Source organism: Dendronephthya gigantea, unplaced genomic scaffold (genome assembly GCF_004324835.1).
Source record: "Dendronephthya gigantea isolate DGI-Jeju-01 unplaced genomic scaffold, DenGig_1.0 000158F, whole genome shotgun sequence".
Taxonomy (NCBI): Eukaryota; Metazoa; Cnidaria; class Anthozoa; order Malacalcyonacea; family Nephtheidae; genus Dendronephthya; species Dendronephthya gigantea.
The window spans coordinates 444,220-471,843 of record NW_021163168.1 but is presented as its reverse complement, the minus strand read 5'-3'; the positions used below and the strand labels follow the sequence as shown (position 1 = coordinate 471,843).

The window sequence follows — 27,624 nt, the reverse complement described above, 5'->3', positions numbered from 1 at the left end:
AGCTGGCAACTTTCGGGCGAATAAATTAAGCCGAACTTTATTAAACGTTCGTCCAGTATAAGAGCTTGCTATTCTACGGATTCAGCGCTCTTAGCCGATGGGAAACTGTATTTTAACGATTGTTCCGTTCAGTAATGAGACTTTTCGTTCGTTTGACGCCTTCGGTGAATGTAAACTATTAAGATAAGATATAACGTTTGCATTTCCAACGAAATTATAAAACAATAAGTAAAACATCTAGGAAGTGGGTCACTCGGCAAAGCGGGCCAACTCTCTATAGGCTTGGAATAACACGCAAAAAGGTACGAACATTATGACATTATTTAAGTTGGAATATATACTTAATACCGCACGCTGGAAATCATATAACTATATTAATAAGACGCAAGCCATTCCACCTTTTTCCAATTTATCACAAGATTCTAGTTGTTCTTTATCAACTCTTCAAGCCAGATTTTCTTTTTAATTCAGATACAGAGAATTGCCCTTCAGCGAAGAAACGATATTGGGCTACAATTCATGGCCGAAATCAGCCTTTTTGACCCAAACCTGCTCGTTTTCCTCGATGAAACAGGCATTGTATGTGCTAAATAATACCTTACTGTAACTGGATTGCCCAAACTAGTAGATCTTTTATTTATTTGGTTCTATGTTTTCAGGATAAACGAATTGCTCGGCAATATGGATATAGTGCTCGTGGGATACCGCCCATGTTGTGAGCGACTGTATAATATATCTATATATGCATGCACGGTGGACACCGCACTTTTCCATTATTTCGGCAATATCGTGTGATGGACTTCTTGCGAACTGCATGTTTGTTAAAGAATCCTGAAGAAAGATTTGAAACACGCTTCTTTATCCATTTTCTTGATGAACAGCTTTTACCAGCTATGAATCGATTTGATGGGGAAAACCCGCGATCCGTTCTCGTTATATGGTTGAGATTTGAATATAATTAATGCAAATTCGCTGTTCTAACATATGTCTCAAGGGATGACTGAATTTGTGATCATGTTTTGATCTATTAATATCTGTTTAAACAAAGCTTGTTGATGCACAAAGATGCAACTGCTAAAACTAGTAATATATGCATATTTGTTAACAGATAACCACCCAACACATCATGTACAAGAGGTTGTAGAACGAGTGTACGACAGTCCTGATTTGAATCCTATTGAAGAGGTTTACATATACCTTGCTATCTTATTCAACTATATTTGCGGCGTTCGCAGTAAACAGTCCATGATAATATATTCTTCGTGTGGGAATAAAGATACGCTCGCTGTTAGGCGACCCATACGGCAAGGCTTCACATCACCCGTATTCGAAAAGGTGCTGAGAGTACGATAGACGGTTGTTGATGCATATAATAATGTCACGTGATCGATATATACATATACTTGCTCAGGACAACCTTTTTGACAACGACAGTATATATATATATATATATATATATATATATATATATATATATATATATATATATATATATGTGCAGGAGTGAGTGCAGGAGTCACCATTGCGCTCTGGTGATAGTGGGAGGGCACATTGTTTTACACATGTTATATATATATATATATATATATATATATATATATATATATATATATATATATATATATATATATATATATATATATATATTTATATATATATATATATATATATATATATATATTTCTTTATTTATTAAAAGACTAGCTTAGCTACTTGGAGTTTCACGCTATAAAGCGATCATCAGGCTAATGACAGGTCTAGTTGCTACCTGTCATTAGCCTGATGATCGCTTTATAGCGTGAAACTCCGAGTAGCTAAGCTAGTCTTTTAATAAATAAATATATCTTCGCTCTGCGGGTAATGGTATTGAGCGCTCTTCAACCATTGTCAAGTTCTGTGAACTCTTGTTACAGTCAATTCTTTGGAGATATATATATATATTTTGGAAAGACATACCTAAATTTGTGTTCTGTTGAAGAACAAAAGGAGTATTCGATTCCTCTGCAAGTTGTTGAATATTAGTTGTTGAATTCGCTTTTGACAGCAGGACAATTGAATCCATCTGGAAGAATTTCATTGTTGAGTTCACAAAGACCAACATCAGCTCGCTTTGTCTTCACCGAAACGCAATCTTTATCTCTTACACAATATATGGCGCACTCAAACTCCGTAGTTTTGTGCGAATAATGCTACCCATTAGATATCTTCCTGGTTGCCGATGAAAGAAAGCATTTTGTTGAAAATTTTTTTTGGAAATTCACTTGAGATATAGGAAAGAATCAGCAACAGTTTCAAGAAATTCATTGCTGCATCAAAAGCAGATTTTAATTTCTAATCTCATCCCGCGGCTATATTTGCCTCTAAGATGCATGCATGAATATATATTTCTTCATATATTAATGACAGTTCTAATGATCTGTCATTCAGTCAATCGTTTTTTTTGTGGTAGTCTGTATTATTATCAAATACAATAGTTTTAATAAAGTTTATTTAGATTATTTTTTCATGTGCCGTAGACCGTAATTTATCGATCCATATATAACTAAACTCATGTTTTAATTAATATGATAATTATATAATACAATGTGTTTTTTCTATTTATCTAATGTTTTAGTTTTGTTTCTTTTTTACTCTCGTAACTTTTTTTTGGCTTGTAATTTATATAAATTAATAAATTTATTTTTAAATGAATTTTCACGCCGCAAAATGCCAAAACAGTGAAATGGGTCACAAGGCAGAGAGCATAAAAGCGATGACGTAATATGACAAATGACGATTATCAAGCAATAAACACCTGCCAACAAGATGCCTGCCTTGGGACATTTTTATTACTGAGATATAAACATATGTCCATTTCTTATCTATGATAGCTATCATTCTCGTGTGGTTTTTGCTTACGCAATAAAAAAAACTCGTACGCGTTGAGGTTTCAAGTACGAATTTGCAAGTGTTATCGATTACGTATTCAAAAACCCAAGAACTACGATTTTCGTCAGATTGCGCATACAAACAACACCGAGTTTGGCGCTAAGAGAGTTTGGGAAATACGGCGGCAACCGCAACGTTCTCATCAACCATGAAACTGATCTTTAAAGACACTAAAGATACTATTTCATTGAACACTAAAATTATAGTCGTATTCTAGCTATTCTTTGTAACTGTTAAATTATACTTTAAATTTAAAGGGCATTATTGCAGTATATGCAAAAATATGTGGTTATAAGATCGTTATTATTATTTATCATTATTTATCGCTATTATTTTAGAGACGCTTCCTATATATTATACAACTTCGGAAATTGGCTAGTTAAATTCTTTAAAAATTAACGGTGAGACTGGACAAACGAGCGTAGTTCAATTTTTACAATTGCAGGATAAAGAAACAGACGAAATGTTTTACAAAAGTCCAGAATCGGTGGAAGGAGACCGTGAATTGTCCGCCTGTTTCACAGGAATTCCTTTCTTAATGCCTTTTAACTTTGTTCTGGGGTATTCCATTTCTGAGGATAAATCATTTCGTTGACATATCCTCCGAAGCAGGTGTTTGAAAGCTTTCTTGTACGTTACATCAAGACACGCATATATGATTGGGTTTAAAAGGGAGTTAAATATCGGAAGTGTATGTGTTATTCGCAAAATAATGAAGCAATGTGCGTAGCTATAGCAATTATAAAAAACTGATGGGGATCGAGTAATAATCTATCATCAACGTAGAAAAAAAGGGACCCCAACAAATTATAAATGCAACCGCGACAACTAACAACATGCGGATGACTCGAAGATCTTGATGAAAATCTTTTCGTTTCACTCTGTCCTTGGTGTAAATCTGGCCCAATTCACCATTTTGCATCCTCTTGCGTCGATTGTGTGCAGCAAAAAAAATGAGAGATTGCATGACCAATATGATTATGGTTGGAACAAAAAACGCACTAACTGCGGTGAATGTATGAAGACCTTTACTTACTAACCCACATCTGGGATATAATATGATACCCGAGTAATTTTCGTAGGGAAACAAACTTAATGTCGCATAGCTTGCTGCAATGAACCAGATGGTTCTGATGATATTTCTTGACTTTGAATTTGTCATTCTTGTTCTGTACTGAAGTGGCCTGCTGACTTTTAGATATCGGTCGAAACTGATGAACGTCAGTGTGTAAATAGATGCCGTCGCAGCAAATGAATCGACCCAAATGATAAAACGGCAAAGATGGATAGAGTTGATTCTTTCATTGTTCTCTTTTTCATTGAAGATCTGACAGGACAGAATCGGAGCCACGAACAAACCGACTGAAAGATCAGCAACAGCCAGGCAAGCAACGAAATATTTGCTTGGCTCATGAAGGCTTCTCTCCTTCCAGGTGGCAATCAAGACTAAACTGTTTCCCATGGTTGCGAAGATCGCCATAATTAGCATTATTGCTGCCTGTGAGTAGACAGTTGCCTCCACTATAAAAAAAACAAAAATGTGTCAGGACTTCATAGATTATAACTAAATTTACTCGTGCATTCACTATAGCTAAATTTACTCGTGCATTCACTATAGCTAAATTTAGTCGTGCATACACTATAGCTAAATTTACTCCTGCATTCACTATAACTGAATTTACTCGTGCATGGCATTTACTCAGATGCGAACTCTGAGGAGGGGTTTTGTACACGCCCTTATGATGTGGGAAACACATTTCATTTATATTACTAGAAATACATGCAGGCAGCAACCTCTCGCAATTTTAAATGAAGCAAAATATTTCGTGCACTACCCAGACCTAACTTTCTACGCTAATATCATGAAATAACGCGTGCAAATTTTTCGGAAACAAAGACAGTCCTAAATGTGAACAGAAATCACCTGTTTGCCTGCATGCTGCATTACGTTGCAGTTTAAGTGAGTTTTAAACTTTTCTATAACTAAACCTTCAAAACATCAAAACAACACAAATAATTATAATAACCATACAAGCACTAAACGTCGAATGTTGTTTTTCGATTATTTATTTTATTCAATGATTTTAGCGACTATATAAGCTGCAAAGTGATATTTGTTTTATCAAAACTCTGAAATACACTTTTGAGAACTCTTTTTAAAGTTTAAGCGATGATGTAAAGCCTTAAACGGTCGGTTAGTTCCTTGTAAAACGACATACCAAGCTAGTACTTGTAATAAAATAACAATGCATTCTTACAGCAAACACTGAATAAGCAAAATATAGACACCTACCACTTCAAAGATTATAAACTACGAGTTGTTTCTATTTCACCAAATGTTTCTGTGCTGTGATGATCTTTAAATCTTTTATTATTGTTTTAATATTTGCAAACAGTTTGCAAAATGACGGTTAAAATGCTGACGCTCTAATGCATACTCTCTTTTTGTCTTAGCCAATCAACAAGTTGTAGACGACCGTTCTTTCTTCCTTAAAATTTCGCGTATGCGCACAACTACCATAACCATTCAACGTCCATGACATTTGGGCAACTCAGTGAACTCTAATAAGACTGGAACGATAACCCAACAATAAAGACTAGTCATTGGATGAAGCCGATTTGAATATAATTTGCTGATTAAGGCGGGAGCCGCGCAAGCAAATCAAGCCTTCAAAAGAACTGGAGAGAGTGAGAATTCCGTAAAAATCGTATTTTTTTGCAAAAAATTGCCAGAAAAGTGCAATTTTTATGTGACCACCTCAACTTTAAACAACGAATTTACCCTTTTTGGATAGACCTAAGTAATCTGCATCATCTTACTGTAAAAACCGGCGAGGTACCAGCTTTGTACTTGAAATATTTAAAGAATTTGAACAGGCCGAAAAAAAACTTCGCCTTTAACTCGCAAAAAAAAATAGGTTTCCATCTTTCACGTTCATAAAACGTGTTTTTTAGTAAAATCTAAGTGTCAATGCTTGTTTTAAGCTTTTATTCATGATCAGATGAGATGGATTTGTGTATAAAAACCGGCGTTGTTTTGGTGGTGTGATTTCAACTCTTGGCCTTCATGGCGGCCATCAGTGCTGGCTTCAAAGATGGCGGCCAAGTTATCGTTCCAGTTTTATTAGAGTTCACTGGGGCAACTTTGGATTCGCCAGAATACCCGGGTGTAATTCCTAATCTCCGGGCGGGATTAGTACCCTCACACGGCGCCGGCTCGGGGAATATTGGTAGTACTGCAGATCTCTTCGTCTATAATTTAGTATAAACTGATTCTGTAAATCTTTGACTCTTCTGGAGAATTCCTAAAACTGCGTGTTGTCGTGCATTTATTATAATAATTATTTTATTGCCTCTTTCTCTTCCTGTCTATCGGCTAAGATTAGAGACTTCTCCGTCATCTCGTCTTATAATTAGATCTTGTTGAATAAGTCATGCATGCTTAGTCTATATACTTAAGCATATAGGTGTACTTTTACCCAGCTCATTAAACATATATACGTCCAGAAAAATGCTCATGCAATTTTAAAAACATCTAAGCTCATCCTGGCTATAGAAGTCATATCTATCCTACAATAGGTGTGTACACTGACCGAGGCGGACGTGTATTTTGGAGCTCTGTTGTTTCTCAAGTTCTGTTGAGTTTAAATGAATTCCTCAACTGTTTTAAATGTGTTATTTACCGTTATTTCAACATTAAGAAATATAAATTGATTTAGACGGGATCTCTTGAAACCCTGAAAGCGCTTGTACTAACCGAAATTGATGAGGAGACTGCCGAAGCAACAACATGGCGTTCCCCCAGTGGCGGTAAATGGTTATTTGAAAGTAAGCTGTTATCGGTTACTTGGCTAACAAAAAGCCAAAATATAAACTTTGATGGTGAGAAAGGTAGTGACATAACGGCAAGAATACATTCGCTTTTAAATCAAGATCTGGACAGTGCTTCTGAAATCAATCGGTATGCATACAAACTTAACAAATTGGCTAATCACTTGGGAAGCAACTCCAGCTATGACTGCGACTCCGAGTCAATAGCAAGATTGAATTCGAAAATTGAGAGATTTTCCGAAAACGTGGCAAACAAACTACAGGATATTACAGTTGAGATAAACAATATTAAAGAAAGTAAACCCTACTCTATTCTGGTTTTGGAAAACGGAAGACAATCTTGAGCTAATCAGAATGAATGATGACCTTAGGGCACAAAATATGAACATGTCCTGTTCTATATCTGATATGAAAATGGCAAATAAGAATTTAAAAAACGAAAAGAGCAGCCTTTTGACTGCTCTTAAGCTTTTTCAAAATGACTCTCAACAAACGTCCATGACTACCACTGTGATTTCAAAAGACGGAGAAATTAACATTGAACCGGCCTGTGAAATCATACATAATAATGAAGTCACTCAACTGAATCATGAATCTGATCAGCCTGTAATCTATAGACAGCTCAACGCCAAAGAAAGTCTTACAAAAAAGAGTAAAAAGAAGAGAAAGAAAACTAAGTCTTGGGAAGATAACTTTTCCAGCCAAGTCTATCGAGTAAGATGTCGGCATTAGTGTCATAGCTTGAAAAGGTCAGCACTTTCGCTGCGCGATTTTGTAGTTTTTGAAGTTTATCTGCCAAGGTTTTATTGCAATTGTCCCAAACTGTGCAGCGATAATTGAAATATGGCTGGACAAGGGAATTAAAAATTAAATACAATGTTGCAACTGGGAAAAATGAACGAACGAGTTTTAAAGCGCCAATACCAGAAGCAATTTTTTGTTAATTCCTTAATCTGTATATTCCAAGATAGATTTTCATCAAGGTGAACTCCTAGAGATTTTGTATGTGAAACCTTGTCTATAGGAATTCCGTCTATTTCAAAACATGGGTCTGATTGGAAAGTAGCTTTTCTTTGTCGTGAGCCAATTAGCATAAATTCAGTTTTGGATTGATTCGATGCATGTAAGTCATAATGTCAAACTATCTCAAGAATAGTTTTAGTTATAGTGGTGCGATGGAACAGCCTACCGATTGGGCTACAGCTAGCAAATAACCTATCAAATTTTAAAGCGGGCTGTTCCAAATTATTTTAATCTATATATGCACAATTGTATTATATTATATTTTTTGTATATATTCCCTATATACACGGCTCTCATGAAAAGCAGGTATATTAATTATTAGTTTGATTTATCATTGTAAATATTTTTGTAGTCCTATTTTGTAATTCATAATCTTGTTTCGTCCATTTGTCAGTATGAAAATCGTGATTGAGAATACCGTGTGTAAATAAAGTTTAATAATAATAATAATAGTTGTACGCGTCTCCGCGATGGCTGAGCGATAATTTCTAAAAACAAATGGAATATAATATTATATGAAGCAAGACCATTTTACAGAAAATGTGCAAGTTATATAGCTATATACAGCTACTTGTGTTATCAACCTACACACATATATATATATATATATATATATATATATATATATATATATATATATATATATATATATATATATATATATATATATATATATATACTCGAAGACTAACTAGAATTGCATATGATTACATTTGCATGGGATTTCAATCATATTACACAACATATGCAATTCTAATTAGATTTCGGGTATCTATCTATCTATATATCTATCTGCGGCCAACGTTTTTGCAAACGGGTGTATATATATATATATATATATATATATATATATATATATATATATATATATATATATATATATATATATATTATATATATATATATATATTTATATATCTATATATCTATAAATGTATATATATATATATATATATATATATATATATATATATATACACCCATGTATATATATATATATATATATATATATATATATATATATATATATATATACACCCATGCACCCATTTGCCAAAACGTTGTCCGCAAATAGATAGATAGATAGATACTCGAAATCTAATTAGAATTGCATATGTTTTGTAATATGCAATTACACAACATATGCAATTCTAATTAGATTTCGAGTATCTATCTATATATCTATAATATATATATATATATATATATATATATATATATATATATATATATATATATATATATATATATATATATATAGTTGTATAAAACTTTTTATGCTTGCATGGATTAAACCTTATAAATATATATTTACGAACTTGCTTTCCTCTGTGTTTATAGAACAGAACTTGCAGGTGTAGAATTAGCTCTCCGCAGCTAACTTTCAAAATTGAGAAGAAATTTAAAGTAGTTAGATATATACACAGAGTAGATAATAGATACAGGACTGGAACTATAGTGTCCCCGGCATGAGATTTGAGGTATAAACAACTCTGCAATTTATCTTAAGTGGTTAAAATGCTATATACTTGACGATGTTGTAAAGCTTCAATTAATCGAAAATGTTTGAGCAAGAAATCCAAGCCATTTTGAACGTTTTAGACACTTGCCGAGCATGCACTGTTGGTCACTTTACGCTCAAGCACATGCACTACAAAAAGCGGCCATATTCAATTACTATACGCTGCCTAGTTCCAGCTCTGTATCTATTGTTTATTCTGTGGTATAAATGAACACATTCAATTTAGAAAATAACAAAAAGGCTCATCATGATATCCAGGGTGTATACGGACAATTGTATTTCTGCCCGAAATTTAAAATTTGCATTGTTGTGGGGCCTCTTAAATAATTTTTTTTTCATTTCCCGTTTCAATAATGCGTATCAGAACATGGCTTCCTATAGGGGTTTGAGGTGAGACAGGCTATAATATCGTCAAAGAGTTTCCACTCCTTAGTTTGATTAATGCTTAACGAATATACGAAAATATAAACAAATGTACGAACTTAAAAGTAGCATTCAACCGGTTATTCCCTATAATCTATATATAAATTCTGAGCTATAAAAACTCCGCATGGCGATAATTTTTGCAATTTTACAACCAATCATAAACTTGCCACTTTTAGTTTTGGGATGCTCTTTCCATATAAGGCCTACTAATAATAGAATATTCATAGCTATAAAATTAACTCAGTTTAATTAGGAACTACCCATGCATGCAGCTAGCGTAATGACTTCATTACTGCATATCTGCAATACGCAGACATTTTAGCGGGTAGTAGTTATTTGTGACTCTTGCGATAAATGAAAACGAGCTAATAATTAGGTTATTATATACTTCCAGAAGCTATATAAAGCTTTTCTGTTATCTAGTTTTTGGCCAAGCTGGTATCATACCCTCTCCAATAAGTTAATAATTTATACGTATTGAAAAAGCCTTATGCCATTTACTTGACTTATCCAACTTATCTAAGGTAAAGATATATTAAGGTAGTCGAATTTCATCGATCAAACTACGATAGTTTTAAAATCTTTTTAAGCTTATCTTCCTATAGTAAAAAGCAAATTCCGAATAGACAAGACGTCTTGAGAATCAAAATATAATTCAAACAAGACACAGATTAAGACTATAAATTTTCGACTATATATAATAAAGTGTTTTATTTAATGTCTTCTGAACCACTGTTTTAAAATTTTACGACTGTTTCAAATGGCAACGTCCGTTTACGAAGGGGAAAATTGCCACACCGACAAGGGGTTGCTACAACTTAAACCCAGTAATTGTAGATACCGATGTTTATTCTGTATTTGCTGAAACTACCAAGAAAATTATTATGATTTCTCATAACATATTGATTCCATATATAACTGCATGCATGGCTATATGCATGGGAAAACCGTTGGCCGCAGATGGATACATAGATAGATACTCGAAGTCTAATTAGAATTGCATAATTATAATGACATTTGCATGGGATTTCAATCATATTACACACCATATGCAATTCTAATTAGATTTCGGGTATCTATCTATATATCTATCTACGGCCAGCGTTTTTGCAAACGGATATATATATATATATATATATATATATATATATATATATATATATATATATATATATATATATATATATATTTTTTTTTTTTTTTTTTTTTTTTGGCGGGAAGTAATTATATCACCTGTTTTGCCCGGGCCAAAATGTGTTTCATTATCCATTGCAAAAAGACTATGCGAGATTTCTGTTGGATATGTACCGTTGCTCATTGTGGTCTTTTTGACTGACTTTCCTATAGTTTCCATGAATAAGAAATTAATATAGCATTAATATAGAATTATTACCTAAAATTTTAAATGCATGTCGATCGCTTTAGCATAACTACCAATATTGATTGGCAAAAAACTTTTCTTAAAAAAACATACGTGCTTATAAAAATACTTCATATCCCTAGAAGTATTTACGTTCGCTATACTGTTGGTTAAAACTATTTGTAAATTGTCTTTTAATTTTCCTATAAATTTTATTTGTGTTTTCACAACAATTCGGTGCAATACGTACGCCTTCAGTACAAGCAATTGTCGAGTAATTTACACACACACATGAAATCTATATATATAACACTAAAGTTAAGAAATATAAATTATGATCTTTTGAGCAAATTATACATAACTTATTTTTATACAAGGTCGAAGATTTTGAAAACAATTTTTTTAAACATATCACTCGGGCATATAGACTAACCTCGTAATGTTTTCCAAATTGGATACGTTAATTCACAAAAAAATGTCGATGCGTGACGTTCTCGATAAAGGTCGCTGTTTTGTTGCGTTCTGTTCTCAAAGGAGTTTGCTAACCTCTGTTTTAAAATCGTTCGTGACAATACACTCGTATTTATGTGGTCACAGATGCATGCATGTGTAAATTGGAGAGAAATTAAGATTAGAGTTTAGGTAAACGTTTTGTTATCTCTTGAACTCATCTCTCGATTGTTATCTAACATGTGTGCTGGAAAGTGTTTATTTAAATTAGTGGTGTAGCCAGCCCGACGATATATATAGTCCTGATATAGAAAATTTAATTTTATATAGAAATTAATTATTTTATTAAAGCCCGGGTTAACGGACCGAAAGCTTTGCAGTAACTCATTTTTATACGAGGTCGAAGATTTTGAAAACAATATTTATAGCTATCACTCGTGCATATAGACTAACCTCGTAATGTTTTCCAAATTAGATACGTTAATTCACAAAAAAATGTCCATTCGTGACGTTCTCGATAAAGGTCGCTGTTTTGTTGCGTTCTGTTTTCAAGGAAGTTTGCGAAACTCTGTTTTAAAATCGTTCGTGACAATACACTTGTTAACGGGCCGAAAGCTTTGCAGTATCAAATACCTAAATTACGTGGTTTACCTACAAGCTAAATTACTCATTGATGTCACAATGAAAACATACAAGAGTATTATGCACTTAATGTATTCTCCCGAAGGAAATAGTGAGTTTTGTTTTCCTAAGAGTCTGAATGTTTGAAACGTTGAGACTCGAGGGAAAACAAAACTCACTATTTGTCTAGGTAGAGTACATTAAGTGTTTTGTTATATAGGAACGAAAACATACATGTAACACGAAAAGAAACCCACTTTACTTTGTTATGACAAGAAGCAGGCAACAATTTTTCACTTGTTTCCCTGGCGGGAAACATTGCATTTATTTAAAGTCATGTGACTACGAATGAACCAATCACATTTAAAGTACACAACACCTATATAACAATACATTTTAAGTTATTATCATCGTTGATTTCTTTAAAAATTTATTCTTTTCGCAGTCATAAACACCAAAATATTACCATATCTTAAGCCTACACTCAAATACAAGCCTATATAAATCTTGCAGTAAATCAGACATACAGCTAAATCAGGCTACAAATACAAAGCCCGCGAGCAAGGCGGACGAAATTTTATCCGTGCCAATAATTGAATGCATGCATGTAGTGTAAAAGAAGCTTTATATAAGCCTCACCCAAACTTCGTGCTTCTCATGTGCTGAACGAATACTAAGTAATAAAGCATCTTAAATAATTGACTATTGTTTTAAATGGCACATGAGAAGCAGCTTATGTAGTTTTAAACTAGCCTTTTTAGGCTACGTTTACATGTGCCAGGCGAATTTGGCACCTTGTTTGTCCGGTTGAGGTGTCTTTATATAGCAAAAATCGATAAAAATTTGACCGGTTTTTCCTTATCACACGAGAAAACAGGACTTCGAGCACGGTACGAAATTTTTCCGGTCCCGTCTGAGCGCAGCTTTATCTATAGGCTTGCTACACTACCAAAACTTGAGATTATCACCTTTGTAGCCTATGATTTTCCTGCAACAAATGCATTTAGGACACACTTTTTTTATTTTTTCACTACGTGCTATCATATTGCTAAGGCTGTTTAATAATTAAGGCCTGTTATAATAATAATAGTTTGTGTCAGACGTCGAAATTTCCATGTGCCGAATCGAATGAAAAAAACTAAAATAAAAACTTCAGCTCATTAAAATCAAGTTAGGCATATTAAAAGTTCGACGTCTGAAGCGGGCCTAACATACATATTCGTAAATTTAGGACTTGCGTGCATGCGTATTGTATAAATAGTTAACATTCACCGAAGGCGTTAAACGAACGTAAATTCAGTTATGTAAATTTCTAACGTATGAAGTTGAATTCTGACTGGCAGCATTTGTAATATATGTAAATGTTTATATGCACCTATCGTTTATACTGTAGAATGTACAAATTCTGAAGAATTTATTGTGCTTCAATTAGCTAATATCAATTTCGGATCGAACGAGGCTATGTCGGTACCTGCATGTACACGCCTAATCTATTCATTTCCTAACATATCGTGTCGTACATATCAAGTTGTTCATAATCGTGCAGAGTTTTAAATATATGAAACGTTTCTAGGCAAAGCCACAAGAATCTCAAGCGAATAACTAACTGAGGCTTGATAATTCTCGATATCATGCGAAAACCGAATTCAATAATTGTTTTATTATGTATTTCCTTTTTAGAGAGGAAGCCTGCGCCGTTATTCACAACAAAATAGGGGCAAAAAATTACGTCACCTACGGATAATTTTCAATGTCTTGTAGGTGGCAATCACAATCGAGATTGCATTAGTAATGCATAATAACATTAGTTATTTGTGCAGCCCCAACAACGTAATAAAGAGCAATAAAACTTTCTAGCGATCCCTTTCTATCAAGATATATAAAACTCGTTTTATACTTTAACCCCCTGTGAAATATCGATTTGTTATCGCTACATGTACAGTCTAGTATAATATCATTTGATTCACGTTCAGATTTAAACAACCAAAATATTCAGTACTTTCGGCAAAAGAAATATTTTGCTAATATATTCAAACAAGTACTATGATTTAAAACTGGGGTACATTCGCACAGAGCTACATGCACGACGATCGTTTAACTAGCTTGTGTTTTTTATTTCTGTTATAGTCTAATTGTTTTTCTTTTCTCTCTAATACACGAGGTATAGTAGGATTTACAATTGTTTTTTTTACAGGTATAGAGTAAATTTGTTATGGATTTTAAAACCATTACTACACTATAATTCTTCACTTAAACTGTCTTGCATGGAAGGAAAAGTAACTGATATTTGCGAATGACCAAACATTTCATTTTACCCATGCATTTTTGTTGCAATAATAAATTACCTCGTCATTCCATATATACGGCCTTTTCACATGCAGCAGACGAATTATAGAACGTACAGATGATGCGAAAGAGTTCCAGCTGCATGGGTCCTCTGCTTTTAAAAAAGCCAAAAATGATAGATATGAACAGATAGCCCTGCACATGATATTAGTATATTTATAGATAGATAGGATAGCTCTGTACATGATTTATACATGCACTAAATGTTCGATTAAGCATGTTCGGATGAAATAAACTCCTTAAGCTTAAAATTAATGGTCGAAAGAAACCGTGTCGTCTATTACCAATCCTATACGGTATATAGATAGAATAAAACTTAAAGACAGGGAATAAAATTTGCTGATTAAGCTTTTATTCTTGCTCATAGATGAGATGGGTTTATATGTATAAAATCCGGCGTGTTTTTGGTGGTGTAATTTCAACTGTTGGCCTTGATGTGGCACTTTCAATTTGGCTTCAAAGATGGCGGCAAAGTTATTGTTAGGAGTACGACTACAAATACAACTACGAGTACGACTACAACTTCAGTAGTTTGGCACTACTAAATTTGTCATGCATTCCTTCTGAAGCAGAAATTATACGCCTCTAGCTTTAATGCATGGTTTTATCTAAAAAAAAACACTACGATTGCACATCTAGGAACTATATGAGTTTTTGTATTAATCCGTTCCGAATTCTCATGGAAACTCTCTCATGTACTTCCACAAGTCATTATTCACGTAGGTTGATGTTCAAAGGTGTTGTGTATTTCATCGCAGTCCAATCGCCGTTGCGTTTGCCTCTGTCCAACGATCACTGGATGTATAACAACCGCCTCCTCCGTAATGCATCTCAGTTAAGAAAAAGAAATTATTTGGTATTTTTTCTTGCGACAACTTATTTGTTTTTCTCCAATCTACCGAAACCCCACGACGTTCGTAAGAAAGATTGTCAGCATGGTACGCATTTGGTGTCTGCCTACGATGGTTGGGGAAGAACGCGAAGTAACTTCTGATAGGATAAGAACCACGATAGTTATACGTCACCATTATATTGTTGGAAAGAAATCCGTTTATGTTAATGGATGTGCTTAGGTAGAGGTAATCTAGCATTGCGCGATTAACAGGACCATTGTAGGTAAGATCAGGTCCTATAATAAGCAAAAGAGATAAGGAAGCGACTATTAGTTTTAATAAAGTAATCATTAGTTTTCGCGTTGTTGTGCCAGAAGAGTTGCGACTATTCTGTAACAAAATTGCTGAAGCTCAGTTTCACCAAACCGGTGATCTCATCAAATCTGTGATGATATAGCTGAATCGGTTATTTTATATAATTAAACACTTAGCTAATAACTGTGTAAAATAAACAAAACACCTTTCGACTTTTAGCTTAGTGTTAATCAGGGTTAGTTTAGTTTTTTGATGAAGGTATACTTAAATATAGGCCCAAACATCAAGAAGTAAAATCGTAGAAGTTATAGAAACTTCCTATGACGTTCCAGAACAGTGCATCACCATTTTTGCATTACATATATATTATTTAGAAAGACATACCTGAATTTGTATTCTGTAGAAGAACTAAAGGAGTATTTGATTCCTCTGCAAGTTGTTGAATGTAAGTGTACGCCTGACTTCCATCTCTCATTTGAATATGAAGAAGAACTTCCGTACGGTTTGTGAAAATTTCTTTCACAAGGTTTGGTAGAGTTCCCGCTTTTATAGCTGACTTTGGGATGAACGTGAAACCTCCCCCATGACGAACCATATCACAGTACACTTTTATCATAGTATTGTCGATCCAGATCTCATACACACCACTCTCAGAACTTGGCAATTCTGTCAAAATATCTCTGCAACTTTTTGGCTTCTTTTTTTGAGGCTGAAAAATATAAATCAATCCCAGCGGGTTTAGACAGTAAGAATGTATTTCTGAATTACGAACACACAAATCTGCCTTTTACAATTCCCAGTCCCAGTAACTATCAAAAACGTTTCCCTACAATATCTTATTAAAAACATTAGGTTATAGAAACACGGGTGGGAGTTGGGAGAACACAAAATAATTCGATTTAATTAATTACTTCGCCTGTCTTGTTTCTATACAGTTATAGAAACGCGCTTCTCGACCAATCAAGAACACGCACGTATTATAAATGTTATTATAATGACAAATAACAAAATGAAATATAATTAAAAATAACAAAATGTAAATCTCATCTCTCAAGCCATATAACTCTATGAAACTCTTCTCTCAAATACCTGATTTACTGACAATTCTCGGAAGATTAGAAACTGTCAACTCTAATCAAGACTGGATATTACAAACAGTTGATATAAAAAAATAGAATCATGCAGTGCGAAATTGAACATTCTGCATGCGTTTGCTAATTTACTTCATCTGTATATTTAGGCGACGTTCATGCAAACATTTTATGCCCAATAAAAATAAATTATTCGATTGAAATGCATGATGTTGTTATTATATGAACCAAACGCGTGCAACAGAAATTATTTACAATTTCTTATAAGTTGCATGTTGCATAAACCAATTTAGAACCACAAAAGACAACAAAATTTTTAATGCATGCACTCGCTATTTTTTAATTTCCATAGATCTCAAAATCCTTTGGTAACGATCAGACTATATATAGCGATATTTTCATAGAAGATGAGAATGTTAGAATCTTCTTACTTTTTTGGTTTGAAGCATTTGAAGGTAGTTGAATTCGCTTTTGACAGCAGGACAATTGAATCCATCTGGAAGAATTTCATTGTTGAGTTCACAAAGACCAACATCAGCTCCCTTTGTCTTATAGTTTACCGAAACGCAATCTTTATCTCTTACACAATATATGGCGCACTCAAACTCCGTAGTTGCATGTTTTGTGCGAATAATGCTACCCGTTAAATATCTTCCTTGTTGCCGATGAAAGAAAGCATTTTGTTGAAAACACTTCTTTGGAAATTCACTTGAAACATAGGAAAGAAGCAGCCACAGTTTCAAGAAATTCATTGCTGCATGCATCAAAAGCAGATTTTAATTTCTCATCCCGCTGCTATATTTGCCTCTAAGATGCACGCATGAATATATTTCTTCATATATTAATGTCAGTTCTAATGATCTGTCATTAAGTCAATCGCATTTTTGCGGTAGTCTATATTATTATTAAATGCAGTAGTTTTAATAAAATTTATTTAAATTAAGTTTGCATGTGTCGTAGGCGGTAATTTATCTATATCCACGGGGATCCATGGACACGGTTCTTCGACGCGAATTTTCAGTTTTCAGAAACATATGGACGCCAGAGCAGTCAAAATGTATCATTGTTAAGTAATGTACAAGAATATTATGACATAGGAAAGAATTTGTTTCCTTTTGAAAAATAAGAAACTTTAAAAGATCGCGCCGCGTTCCCAAATTGCGTCCTGTCTGTGTGGGCCTTAAGATTTTATTTTTTCTCTTTTTGGCGCTAGTTTTGATAGATATAAGCCCCGTTTTTACACTTCACTAAATTATAATTGGCACACGGCATGGCCTAAAACTTGTCCCAGTTTTAAAAGTGCTCTAAAAATCAGTTTGTGATCATTTTAAACTTAGAAAAACAACCACAGGTGGGCTCCACGTACGTCGGCAGTGCACTCAACAGTAGGGACCTTATAAGCATGTAGGACGCGAATGCGACGGCGACGGCTATCAATACAATGGGTTATTGAAAAGAAATGAATAATTAAATGTTGGTCGTTTTCGTTCCGTCGATCGTCGTGCCTAGAACGGTTGCATTTCAGGACCAGCGAGCCCTACCCCAATATTAATAGGCTCTATATAGAATTGTCCTTAAACATAAACACAATGTTTTTAACGCCTTATATCTCACTAAATCGGTACAATTAGTAATATACAACAACCACTTTGCCATAGCATTTTTTTAAAGGAGAATTTCAGCCGCATCGTCGTCGTGTTGCCGTCCAATATGCTTAAAGTCCCTATTAGGTTTAGCAGTGACTAGGAGTACGGCAACGAATACAATCACAGAACACCAGTTGCATGCAAAAGATTAGTTAACTTTTAACTGAATATGTATAGCTATGCACAGAATTGCATGGCCAACCAGAGTTGCATGTGTATTTCCTTAGATATTAGAGTTAGCTATAGATATAACTTTGCAAGTTCTTGAGGTTGAAAGGGTCTTAATTTTCGAGTTGAATCATACCCACTTCAAATTCAAACCAGGAACAGTCGATGGGAAAATGAGTAAGCTATCGGTCCTCCGGCAGGAATCGAACCTATACGTTTTTGCGATGCCGGCGCAATGCTCTTGCCACTGAGCTACAGAGGTAGCTGACAAGAGCAAGCGTGGTTTATGTTTATATGATGATAATGCCGGGAATAGGTGCAAAGGTGACTCAATTATGATTTTTGGCACTTCACTCGAAGTAGGTAAATTCAATAGGTTGAAAGGGTCCTAATTTTCGAGTGGAATTATACACACTTCAAATTCATCATTGGGGCCAGTTGTATAAAACTCCTTAACTACATTTTTGGTTATATGCAAAATGTAGTTAAGAGTTTTATTCAACAGGCCCCAATGATGTAACTATAGCTAGAGATTATTTTCGTGTCCTCAAATTTTCCCAAAATGTAAACTTCATGCACACGCCATGCACACTTGTTGGACTAGTGGCCGCCTGTGAATTTTTGACTATTTCTACCGTTTTAGTAGTGATTTGTACGTATTTGTTGGCTATTACGCAAAAAACACTTGCCAGCAAATTGGCTGTCTTTGGACATTTTTATTACTCAGATGGACATTTGTCCATTTTTTTTCTGTGAGGTCATTCTCACGTGTTATTTGCTTTACGCCATCAGCCAAAACTCGTACTCGTTGAGCTTCCAAGAAAGAATTTGCAAGTATGATTCAATTTCGTATTCAAAAGCACAGGGACGCCGGAGAGGGGGGGCAAGGGGGGGGGGCATTCGCCCCCCTTGCCCTTTCTTAAGGGGAGCAAGGGAGGCCGACGATGCCCATAAGAATACTGTCTGAATTGTAGTAGTGACTTTTTCCCATTAGTGAAAATAAGCGTCACATTTACTTAATATTGATTGAAAACGGACAAACGACTTGAAACCGATTACAAGCAATGTTTAATAACTATAATTAACAATTAGACAACGTGTCCGAGTTGTCTATGAGCGAATAGTCAACGAAGGTGAAGCCTGAGTTGACTACTCGCTCATAGACAACGAAGGCGAGTTGTCTAATTGTTTTAGTATACACCCTGTACCTAGATATATTAATTTCGAGAAAATAATCGATACACCGAAAAATAATTCAATTTTATACGGTCGCGCGAGCGAAATTTTCCCAAACGTGCACCATCACGAATAGACAATGGTTGAGTAGCCAATCAGAATGTAGGATTTGTAATAGACAATAGTCGGGTGTATACTAACAGCTAATAGAACTTGTTTATAAACACGCCATTCGGGCATTCGCCATTCGTAGAGTAGAATCAGTGAAGAATTGGAATAAGACATAGTCACATAGATACCAAGAAGGTAGGAAAGTTGTAATTTGTTTTCTCATTGTATGTTATTTCTAGTATTTTTGTTCGTCAAGTACGGTTTATTTGTTTCTGTTGCAGTTCAAATTAGCAAGTCGAAACTTGTTGGAAAATGTGAGAGAAAAAGACTTCTCCTCGATTCTTGCCGACGAATCATCTGACGTCTCCAAGAAAGAACAACTCTCATTCTCTGTGAGAACGTGTGATGATGACTACAAAGTTTTTGAAGATTTTGTTGGCATTTTTGAATGCAGTGAGGGTCTATCAGCTGATGCCCTTTTAAAGTACACAGAAGATATCCTTCTCAGGTCCAGCTTAGAAGGCGCCAAGATGGTAGCGATGGGTTTCGATGGAGCAGCGGCAATGAAATCTTTAGCAAGAAAGCTTAAAGCTTCAGTTGCAAAAAACGCCATGTATGTTCATTGTTTCGCCCATTGCAATGAGCTAATTGTTAAGGATGCAATCTCGCGATGTCCCTTGTTATCAACATCGTTGGATCTGTGCCAAAGTCTGTACGCAATCGTTGGTTGGTTCAAAAAAATTCGAGAAGAGTTTAAACAAGAAAGTAATGGAGAGGAATACAAAGTCCTTCGACTCCAGAGCCTATCCGCAACACGATGGACGACAAGAGTGAAGGCAGCTGATGTTATTTTCGAGAAGACCAGTGAGCTGCGCGCAACCCTTGAAGAGATGAAAACCGACGTCAATCTCTCTGCTGACACGAAAACGAGGATCAAGGGAGTTTTAAAGAAACAGCTGTCTTCGCTCCCGGTTCTCTTCAATTTGAATGTCTCACGTAAGCTACTTGTTCTGTTGGAAAAATTCTCGAAAGAACTGCAGGCAGTTGAAATATCTGCTGATTATGCTTTGTTTTCCCTATGATGTATTGTGCAAAGGTTGAGCGAAATGCGGAGTAGGGAAGAATTTGAGCGCATCCTTAAAGAAGCAAGGAACATACCTGGAGTTGAGAAAAATGCAGATGCTCGTAGACAAAGGAAAATCCCAAGATGGATGGAAAGTGGAGAAGCTTTGCTGACAGAAAGACTTCACTCAACAGGCACTGTAGATAACGAAGGCACAGATAATATGCGCCGATCTTACAACGAAGCAATCGATGCCATTGCTGAAGGTATCAAAATGAGGTTCGACCAAGAAGACCTTTCCCTTGTAAAAAGCATAGAGCAAATCCTGTTAAGATCTGAGTTTGAAAGAGAATGTCCGTTAGATAGCCTAACTAGGCAAGCGAATTGATCGACGAAGACACGCTGAGGATGCAACTTGGTGATATGCCAACACTTGTTGGTCTCTATAACGCAGAGAGGAAAAAGAAAATCACATCTATCTCTCGCATTTCAACCATCGCCAATATATTCAACGAAATGCCTGCTGCAAAGATACGGTGCTCCGAAGTACACAAGATGATTAAGCTGTACTACACCATCCCTCTTACCTCAGCGTCGTGTGAACGCACATTCAGTGCTATGCACCGACTGAAAACATTGCTGCGAGGAAATACCGGAAGAAATCATTTGAACTGCATTATGTTTGCAAACATTCAGAAAAGTGATATGGACAAAGTTGATATCAAATCGGTTGCCCAAGAATTTACAGAAAGGAATGATAAAAGAAGAGCCTACTTTGGAAAATTCATTTAAATAGATGTTGAAATATGCAGGCATATGTCGATGTCGCCTTGCCAGTTTGGCAGTTTCTTAATTAAAGGAGTTTTGTTTATAGCTCATCATTTATAACACTTTTTCCAAAGTTTTATTGAAACATAAAGATTAAATGTGTTTTTGTTGACGTTTAGTAACTGCTGATGCATGATTAGCAATTAAGTGCAAGTATAAAGTATTCTACAACTTCATGTACGATAAGTTTAGCACTGTGTTAAAGCACACAAAAAAAAAGTGCATTGTTTGACGTGTTTGTAGTTTGTACATTTGTTATTTGTTATAGGAAAATAGATGACAATGATGAGAAAATATTCCCTTGAAGTCCCTTGATCAATTAATGTATTCGAAAAAAATTATCTTTCGAATTTTGATTGCTCTTTACGCTGACGTTGCCCCCCGTTGCCCTAACGCTTGTCCGGCGTCCCTGAAAAGCACAAGCACTTCGAGTTTCGTCAGATGGTGTATGCGAAGAACATTTATTAAACACTAAAATTATCTATTCTATGCTACAATTAAATTTAACCTTACATTTAAAGTGCATATTGCAGTACATGCAGTAAGATATGAGTTAGATCGTTGGCTCGAAAAATAAATGGTTTAAATTATTATAAATGGCTTATGAATATGCAAACATAATTTATAGTTATCGTTTTATAGGCTCGATCTTCCCGCTTTATACAACTAGGGAATTGCCTAATTAAATTCCTTTAAAAATGAAAACTGCGACTGGACAAACGACAGTAATTAAACTTTTACAATATGGGATAAAGAAACAGACGAATTAATTTGCTAAAGTCCACACAGAGTCGATGGAATGAGATCATAAATTGTGCGGTTGTTTCACAGCAATTCTTTTCTTCATGCCTTTCAACTTTGTTTTGGGGTATTGAGTTTCTGAGGATAAATCGCTTCGAAGGTTTCGTGGTTCTGATTTTTTTTGAGCATGGTCGACATATCCTCCGAAGCAGGCTTTTGAATGCTTTTTTGTACGTTACATCAAGACACGCATATATGATTGGGTTTAAAAGGGAGTTAAATATCGGAAGTGTACGTGTTATTAAAATGTTTGCAAAATAATGAAGCAAACACGTACGTTGCAATTATAATAAACTGATGGGAAGTAATAATATATCATCAACATAGAAAAAAAAGGACCCCAACAAATTATAAATGCAACCGCGACAACTAACAACATGCGGATGACTCGAAGATCTTGATGAAAATCCTTTTGTTTCACTCTGTCCTTGCTGTAAATCTGGCCCAGTTCACCATTTCGCACCCTCTTGCGTCGATTGTGTGCAGCAAAAAAAATGAGGGATTGCATGACCAATATGATTATGGTTGGAACAAAAAACGCACTAACCGCGATGAATGTATGAAAACCCTTATTTATTAACAAACATCCGTGAAATGATGTAAAGATACCGGAGTATTCTTCGTAGGGAAACATAGATAATGTCGCATATGTCGTTGCAATGAACCAGATGCTTCCGGTGATCGTTCGTGACTTTGAATTTGTCATTCTTGTTCTGTACTGAAGTGGCCTGCTGATTTTTAGATATCGGTCGAAGCCATGATGAACGTCAGCGTGTAAATAGATGCCGTCGCAGCAAATGCATCGACCCAAATGAGAAAACGGCAAAGTTGAATAGCGTTGATTCCTTCGCTCTTCTCTTCATCATATAAATTCTGATAGGACCGATCGGAGCACGATAAGCCGACTAAAAGATCAGCAACAGCTAGGCAAGCAACAAAATATTTGCTTGGCTTATGAAGGCTTCTCTCCTTCCAGGTGGCAATCAAGACTAAACTGTTTCCCATGGTTGCGAATATCGTGATAATTATCACTATTGTTGCTTCTGAAGAGACAGTTGCTTCATATAAAGTAGACTCCACTATGAAGAAAACATAACTAAATCTATAACTAAATCTACGTGTGGTTACGCCCCTCCTCCAAATAAATTGCATAACTTATAACAACTTCACATTCTTTGGAAGTGTTTGGTACACGCCTTATGATTTGGGAAGCACATTTCATTTTGATACACTTTAATATAAATCTTTCTTCGTCTATAATTTGAACTGTGTCTGTAAATGTTTGTCTGTTCTAGAAGAACTGCTAAACTGCGTATTGTCATGCATTATTATTAATATAATTATTTTATTGCCTCTTTGACTCTTTCTATCTATCGTCTAAAATTTCTCGGAGACTTCTCCGTCATCTCGTCTTATAATTACATCTGATCTAGTTAAATAAATCATGCATGCTTAGGCTACACTTAATCGTAAGTGTACTTTTACCCAGCACGTTAAACATACGTCCTGAAAAATACTCGTGCAATATTTAACAATTGTTGAACATGATATGAAAAATTAAGCCAAGTTTGTGGTTATCAACCGAAGCGGCTTCATAGTTCTTCATATCATGTGAAAACCGAATTCAATTCAATTCTTTTAAATAAATAATGATTAACAAGTATTCGCCGAGGTGAATATCGTGAATTGGTTTCTCTTAATGAAGTAATATACCGTTTACAATATAGTCAGTCATTTGCTGATGATGTATTTATAATGTATTTACTTTTTTCAGGTATAACGCTACAAAAATTTTTGTATAGTAGGCACATCAACAGAATTTTTTTGCTTGTTGAGTTAGGCATCTCCATTTGTATTTAACAGTTTTTCACATCGTGATAAACAACTGATGTCATTTAACCTCTGCTTAAGTTGACCCAGCCAAGTTGTCCATTCTGTTATTAATAAAAGCAGCGTGCGCATGTCCGGCTTTTGGACCTATTTTTTGCTAAGCCTTCGAACGGACGATTTCGAACTATGAGCGATCTCTAAAATCGTTTCAGCGAACGGTTGAAGCAAAGGAACGGGTAACTAACGAACTTTTTAACAAACGAAATAGCGTTAGCGTATGTTTTCCCGTGGAAGGTCATAAAGTATCACCTGCTGTATATCTATAAAGACGACTCAACAAGATACGCTATAGCAATATATATAGATAGTTGTATAAAACATTTTATGCATGGATTGACCCTTATATATATGAATTACTTTGTGAACTTACTTTTCTCTTTGTAGGACGGAGCATGTAGGTGTATATAGAGAGTTATTAAGCTCTGCGTCCACAGCAAACGTAAAAAAAAAATTCGTTTCACCTAAATATATAAACGCCTCTTATCTTTATCTGATTACGCCCTGTTTTGAATTAACACGTACAACTTTTGCAGTGCATTTAGCCGAAAGAAATACTTACTACCATTCTTTGATGGACCAATAAAACGATGGGATATTCATTTAAGCGAACACACAATCATTAATATTTATTATTTCATATGCATGACAAAACACACTTTTATTACCGTAAACTGTTGACAAAACACACTTTTATTACCGTAAATTGTCAAGAGAGTTATAATACAACCAATTAGGTAGATACGCAACATAAATTAATTATTAATGTAAACTCAACTATTCTCAACCGTTTGTCAATAAAAAGTTTTAGATTTGACTACGGCTCCCGCAACGCCTACGAGATTCGTTACTGTGGCGCGAAACAAACGTTGTATGCATAAGCCATCTGGTGCTGGCATGATAAACCACAGCAAACACAATAAAAAATGCATGTTCATCCTGTCAAATATTTCGGAAATTTTACGCCTACTTCTGATTTTGAAAAGTACACATAATCAAAGGCCACGGTCACGAAAAAGAGTTCTCTCAATTTATTTTCTGGAAAAAACGAGAAAAAATGTCAACTTTTATTGCTTTTTAAATCACGTAGTGAGGACTACGAAGTTGTCTTAAAATGGCGTAGTCAGATAAGCGACGGCTACGAGTGTGTGGCGTCAGTACGAAGTATCACGAATATCAGGTAAATGTGGCCAATATTGTAGCGGAAGCGAGATCCGTAGTCAAATCTAAAGCTCTCTAGTTACGCGTTTACGGCAGGCAATAAATTTAACCCAAAAAGAACTTCTACACTGTTATTTTCAGGGAGTTATTTTAACACCCCCAAATTTCATTTTTCGGGGTGTTAAATTTTGATGCTATTTTGACACCACTTTTAGAGTTATATTAACTCCTCGGTGGAGTAACGAGGTCTTCGAACGTTGATTAGTATGCAAAAATAATCCCATCTAGAGGGGTTAGAGGAATTAACTCCATTTTTGGAGTTGAATTCCTCTCATTATATATTCATAATGGAGATTTGAAAACAAGGAGTGAAGATTGGTGATGCACATCGCGTTAATGATAATTTTTATTGAAATTGAACAAAACCTTGTATTGAAATCATTTACTACATCAGAATACGTGATGAAAGATTGCCTCGGATAGTTCTGGTAAGTTTATAACGATAAATGTCATAGAATCAATCATTAAATAGCGAAATACATGGTCGATCGGCTGGAGTAAAGCATTGACAACCGATCGTTATACATCGTATAGCGCATTATTATATAAGGTATTCAGCGCATTAAAAATATCATAACTTACGGTCTTGTAGTTCTAGCCTGGAAGGCCTTAATTGAAGTTTTTTCGAAATCAAATTTTCAAACAAACTATATAAAAGAGCTCATTTGATATATTTATGGAAATGCGAATTCCCCAGGTTTATATTTTTGGTACTTTAAAACATGATTTATTCATGAATTATTCAATAAAACTATTTTTAACCTCTTTATGTGCAAGAAATCCAAGCATGCTTGTTTATTTCAGTTTATAATAAATCAAATAATAAAAATTTTCCTGTTTTTTGTTAATTATTTTGCCATGAATCTTCTTTATTTTTATATTCAGGATCACCTTAAAATAACCAGGTAATATGGGACATTGTAATATCCATTCCTGGTTCTTTTTAATAATTGTCTGAAAGGTGGTCAATATTTGAGTGTAATGCTCAAATGCACATTAGCTATTTACACAACCAAGAAGTGCTATAAACATTTGATTGGTGCATTTTTGGATAACATATATATGTGAGAGTTAAGTGGCATTTAAAAGCTTGGTGATTTGCAGTCTTCCATATAAAATGTGGTCTTTTATGCTACAAAATTTTAAGTAATACATCTCTCAAAACTGACCCTTAAACATTTTATATATGATTATGAAGCTATATATATTCATAAGGCTACAAATACAATTTTTTGAAAAAACTATTTTGTGTTAATATTATCTGTCAAAGAACCATGCATTGAACAGTGCAGATCATGTGAATCAAGCATTAAACTGTGCAGATAATTTAGAGCTATAATTATACACAATATGTATTGCAAGGCAGGTTTTAATCAGAAATCAATTTTAAAAAATTTGACCTTTTGAATTAATATTCTTTAGGGCTCATGAAAGTTAAATTTTCATGTATGAAAAATAATTAATTTATATGTCTTTTCCATATTCCCACTTGGAGACCTCAATAACATTTATACAAAATCACCAACAACATCAAATCAAAGATTAATTAAACTGAAGAAATAAGTGTTTGTTAGGTACCACAGAATATGTTCATAAATTAATAAAGCAAAAAACATTACTGATAGTATCCTAACATTAACTTTCATTTTAAATTTTGACAGTTGATTTTAAAATCAAGACAAACTGAGTCAACTAATGAAGAAAAAGAAAACCTCATGATGTGGGTTGAATTGCCAGGGATACCTATGCTAAGACTTCAGGTCTTTATACAGCTCAGTGGCCGGGTCTTTCTTGGCGAAATATTTGCAAAGTACACACGAAGCCCTCGCTTGCTCCGTAAAAAGTTCTCTTTCTCGGCACTTTTCATTCGAAAATTGTAAACTTGGTAGAAGACTTGCGATTTTGGATGCGAAAAGCTGGATTTGGCGACTAGTGCGAGCTTTTTTAAGGTAAATATTTGAAGTTTTTCTTGCATTT

At 34.7% G+C, this 27,624-nt stretch overlaps 2 protein-coding genes and 1 long non-coding RNA gene across 3 annotated transcripts; 2 read left to right on the top strand and 1 right to left on the bottom strand.

Annotated features, from left to right (window-relative positions):
* The first annotated feature begins 271 nt into the window (after positions 1–271).
* Positions 272–710, top strand: LOC114537484. Its single transcript, XR_003688596.1, has 3 exons — positions 272–302; positions 472–579; positions 660–710. It is a non-coding gene; the product is annotated as an uncharacterized LOC114537484 (long non-coding RNA).
* A 2,686-nt stretch (positions 711–3,396) lies between these two features.
* Positions 3,397–4,408, bottom strand: LOC114537507 (5-hydroxytryptamine receptor 7-like). The gene is made up of 2 exons (XM_028558547.1): positions 3,762–4,408; positions 3,397–3,658 (listed from the first exon to the last, which is right to left on the bottom strand). Exons 1-2 carry the CDS (start codon positions 4,406–4,408, stop codon positions 3,397–3,399), a joined length of 909 nt encoding a protein of 302 aa, XP_028414348.1.
* A 14,455-nt stretch (positions 4,409–18,863) lies between these two features.
* On the top strand, positions 18,864–20,929 carry LOC114537506. The gene is made up of 2 exons (XM_028558546.1): positions 18,864–18,884; positions 20,129–20,929. Exons 1-2 carry the CDS (start codon positions 18,864–18,866, stop codon positions 20,927–20,929), a joined length of 822 nt encoding a protein of 273 aa, XP_028414347.1.
* The last annotated feature ends 6,695 nt before the right edge of the window (positions 20,930–27,624 follow it).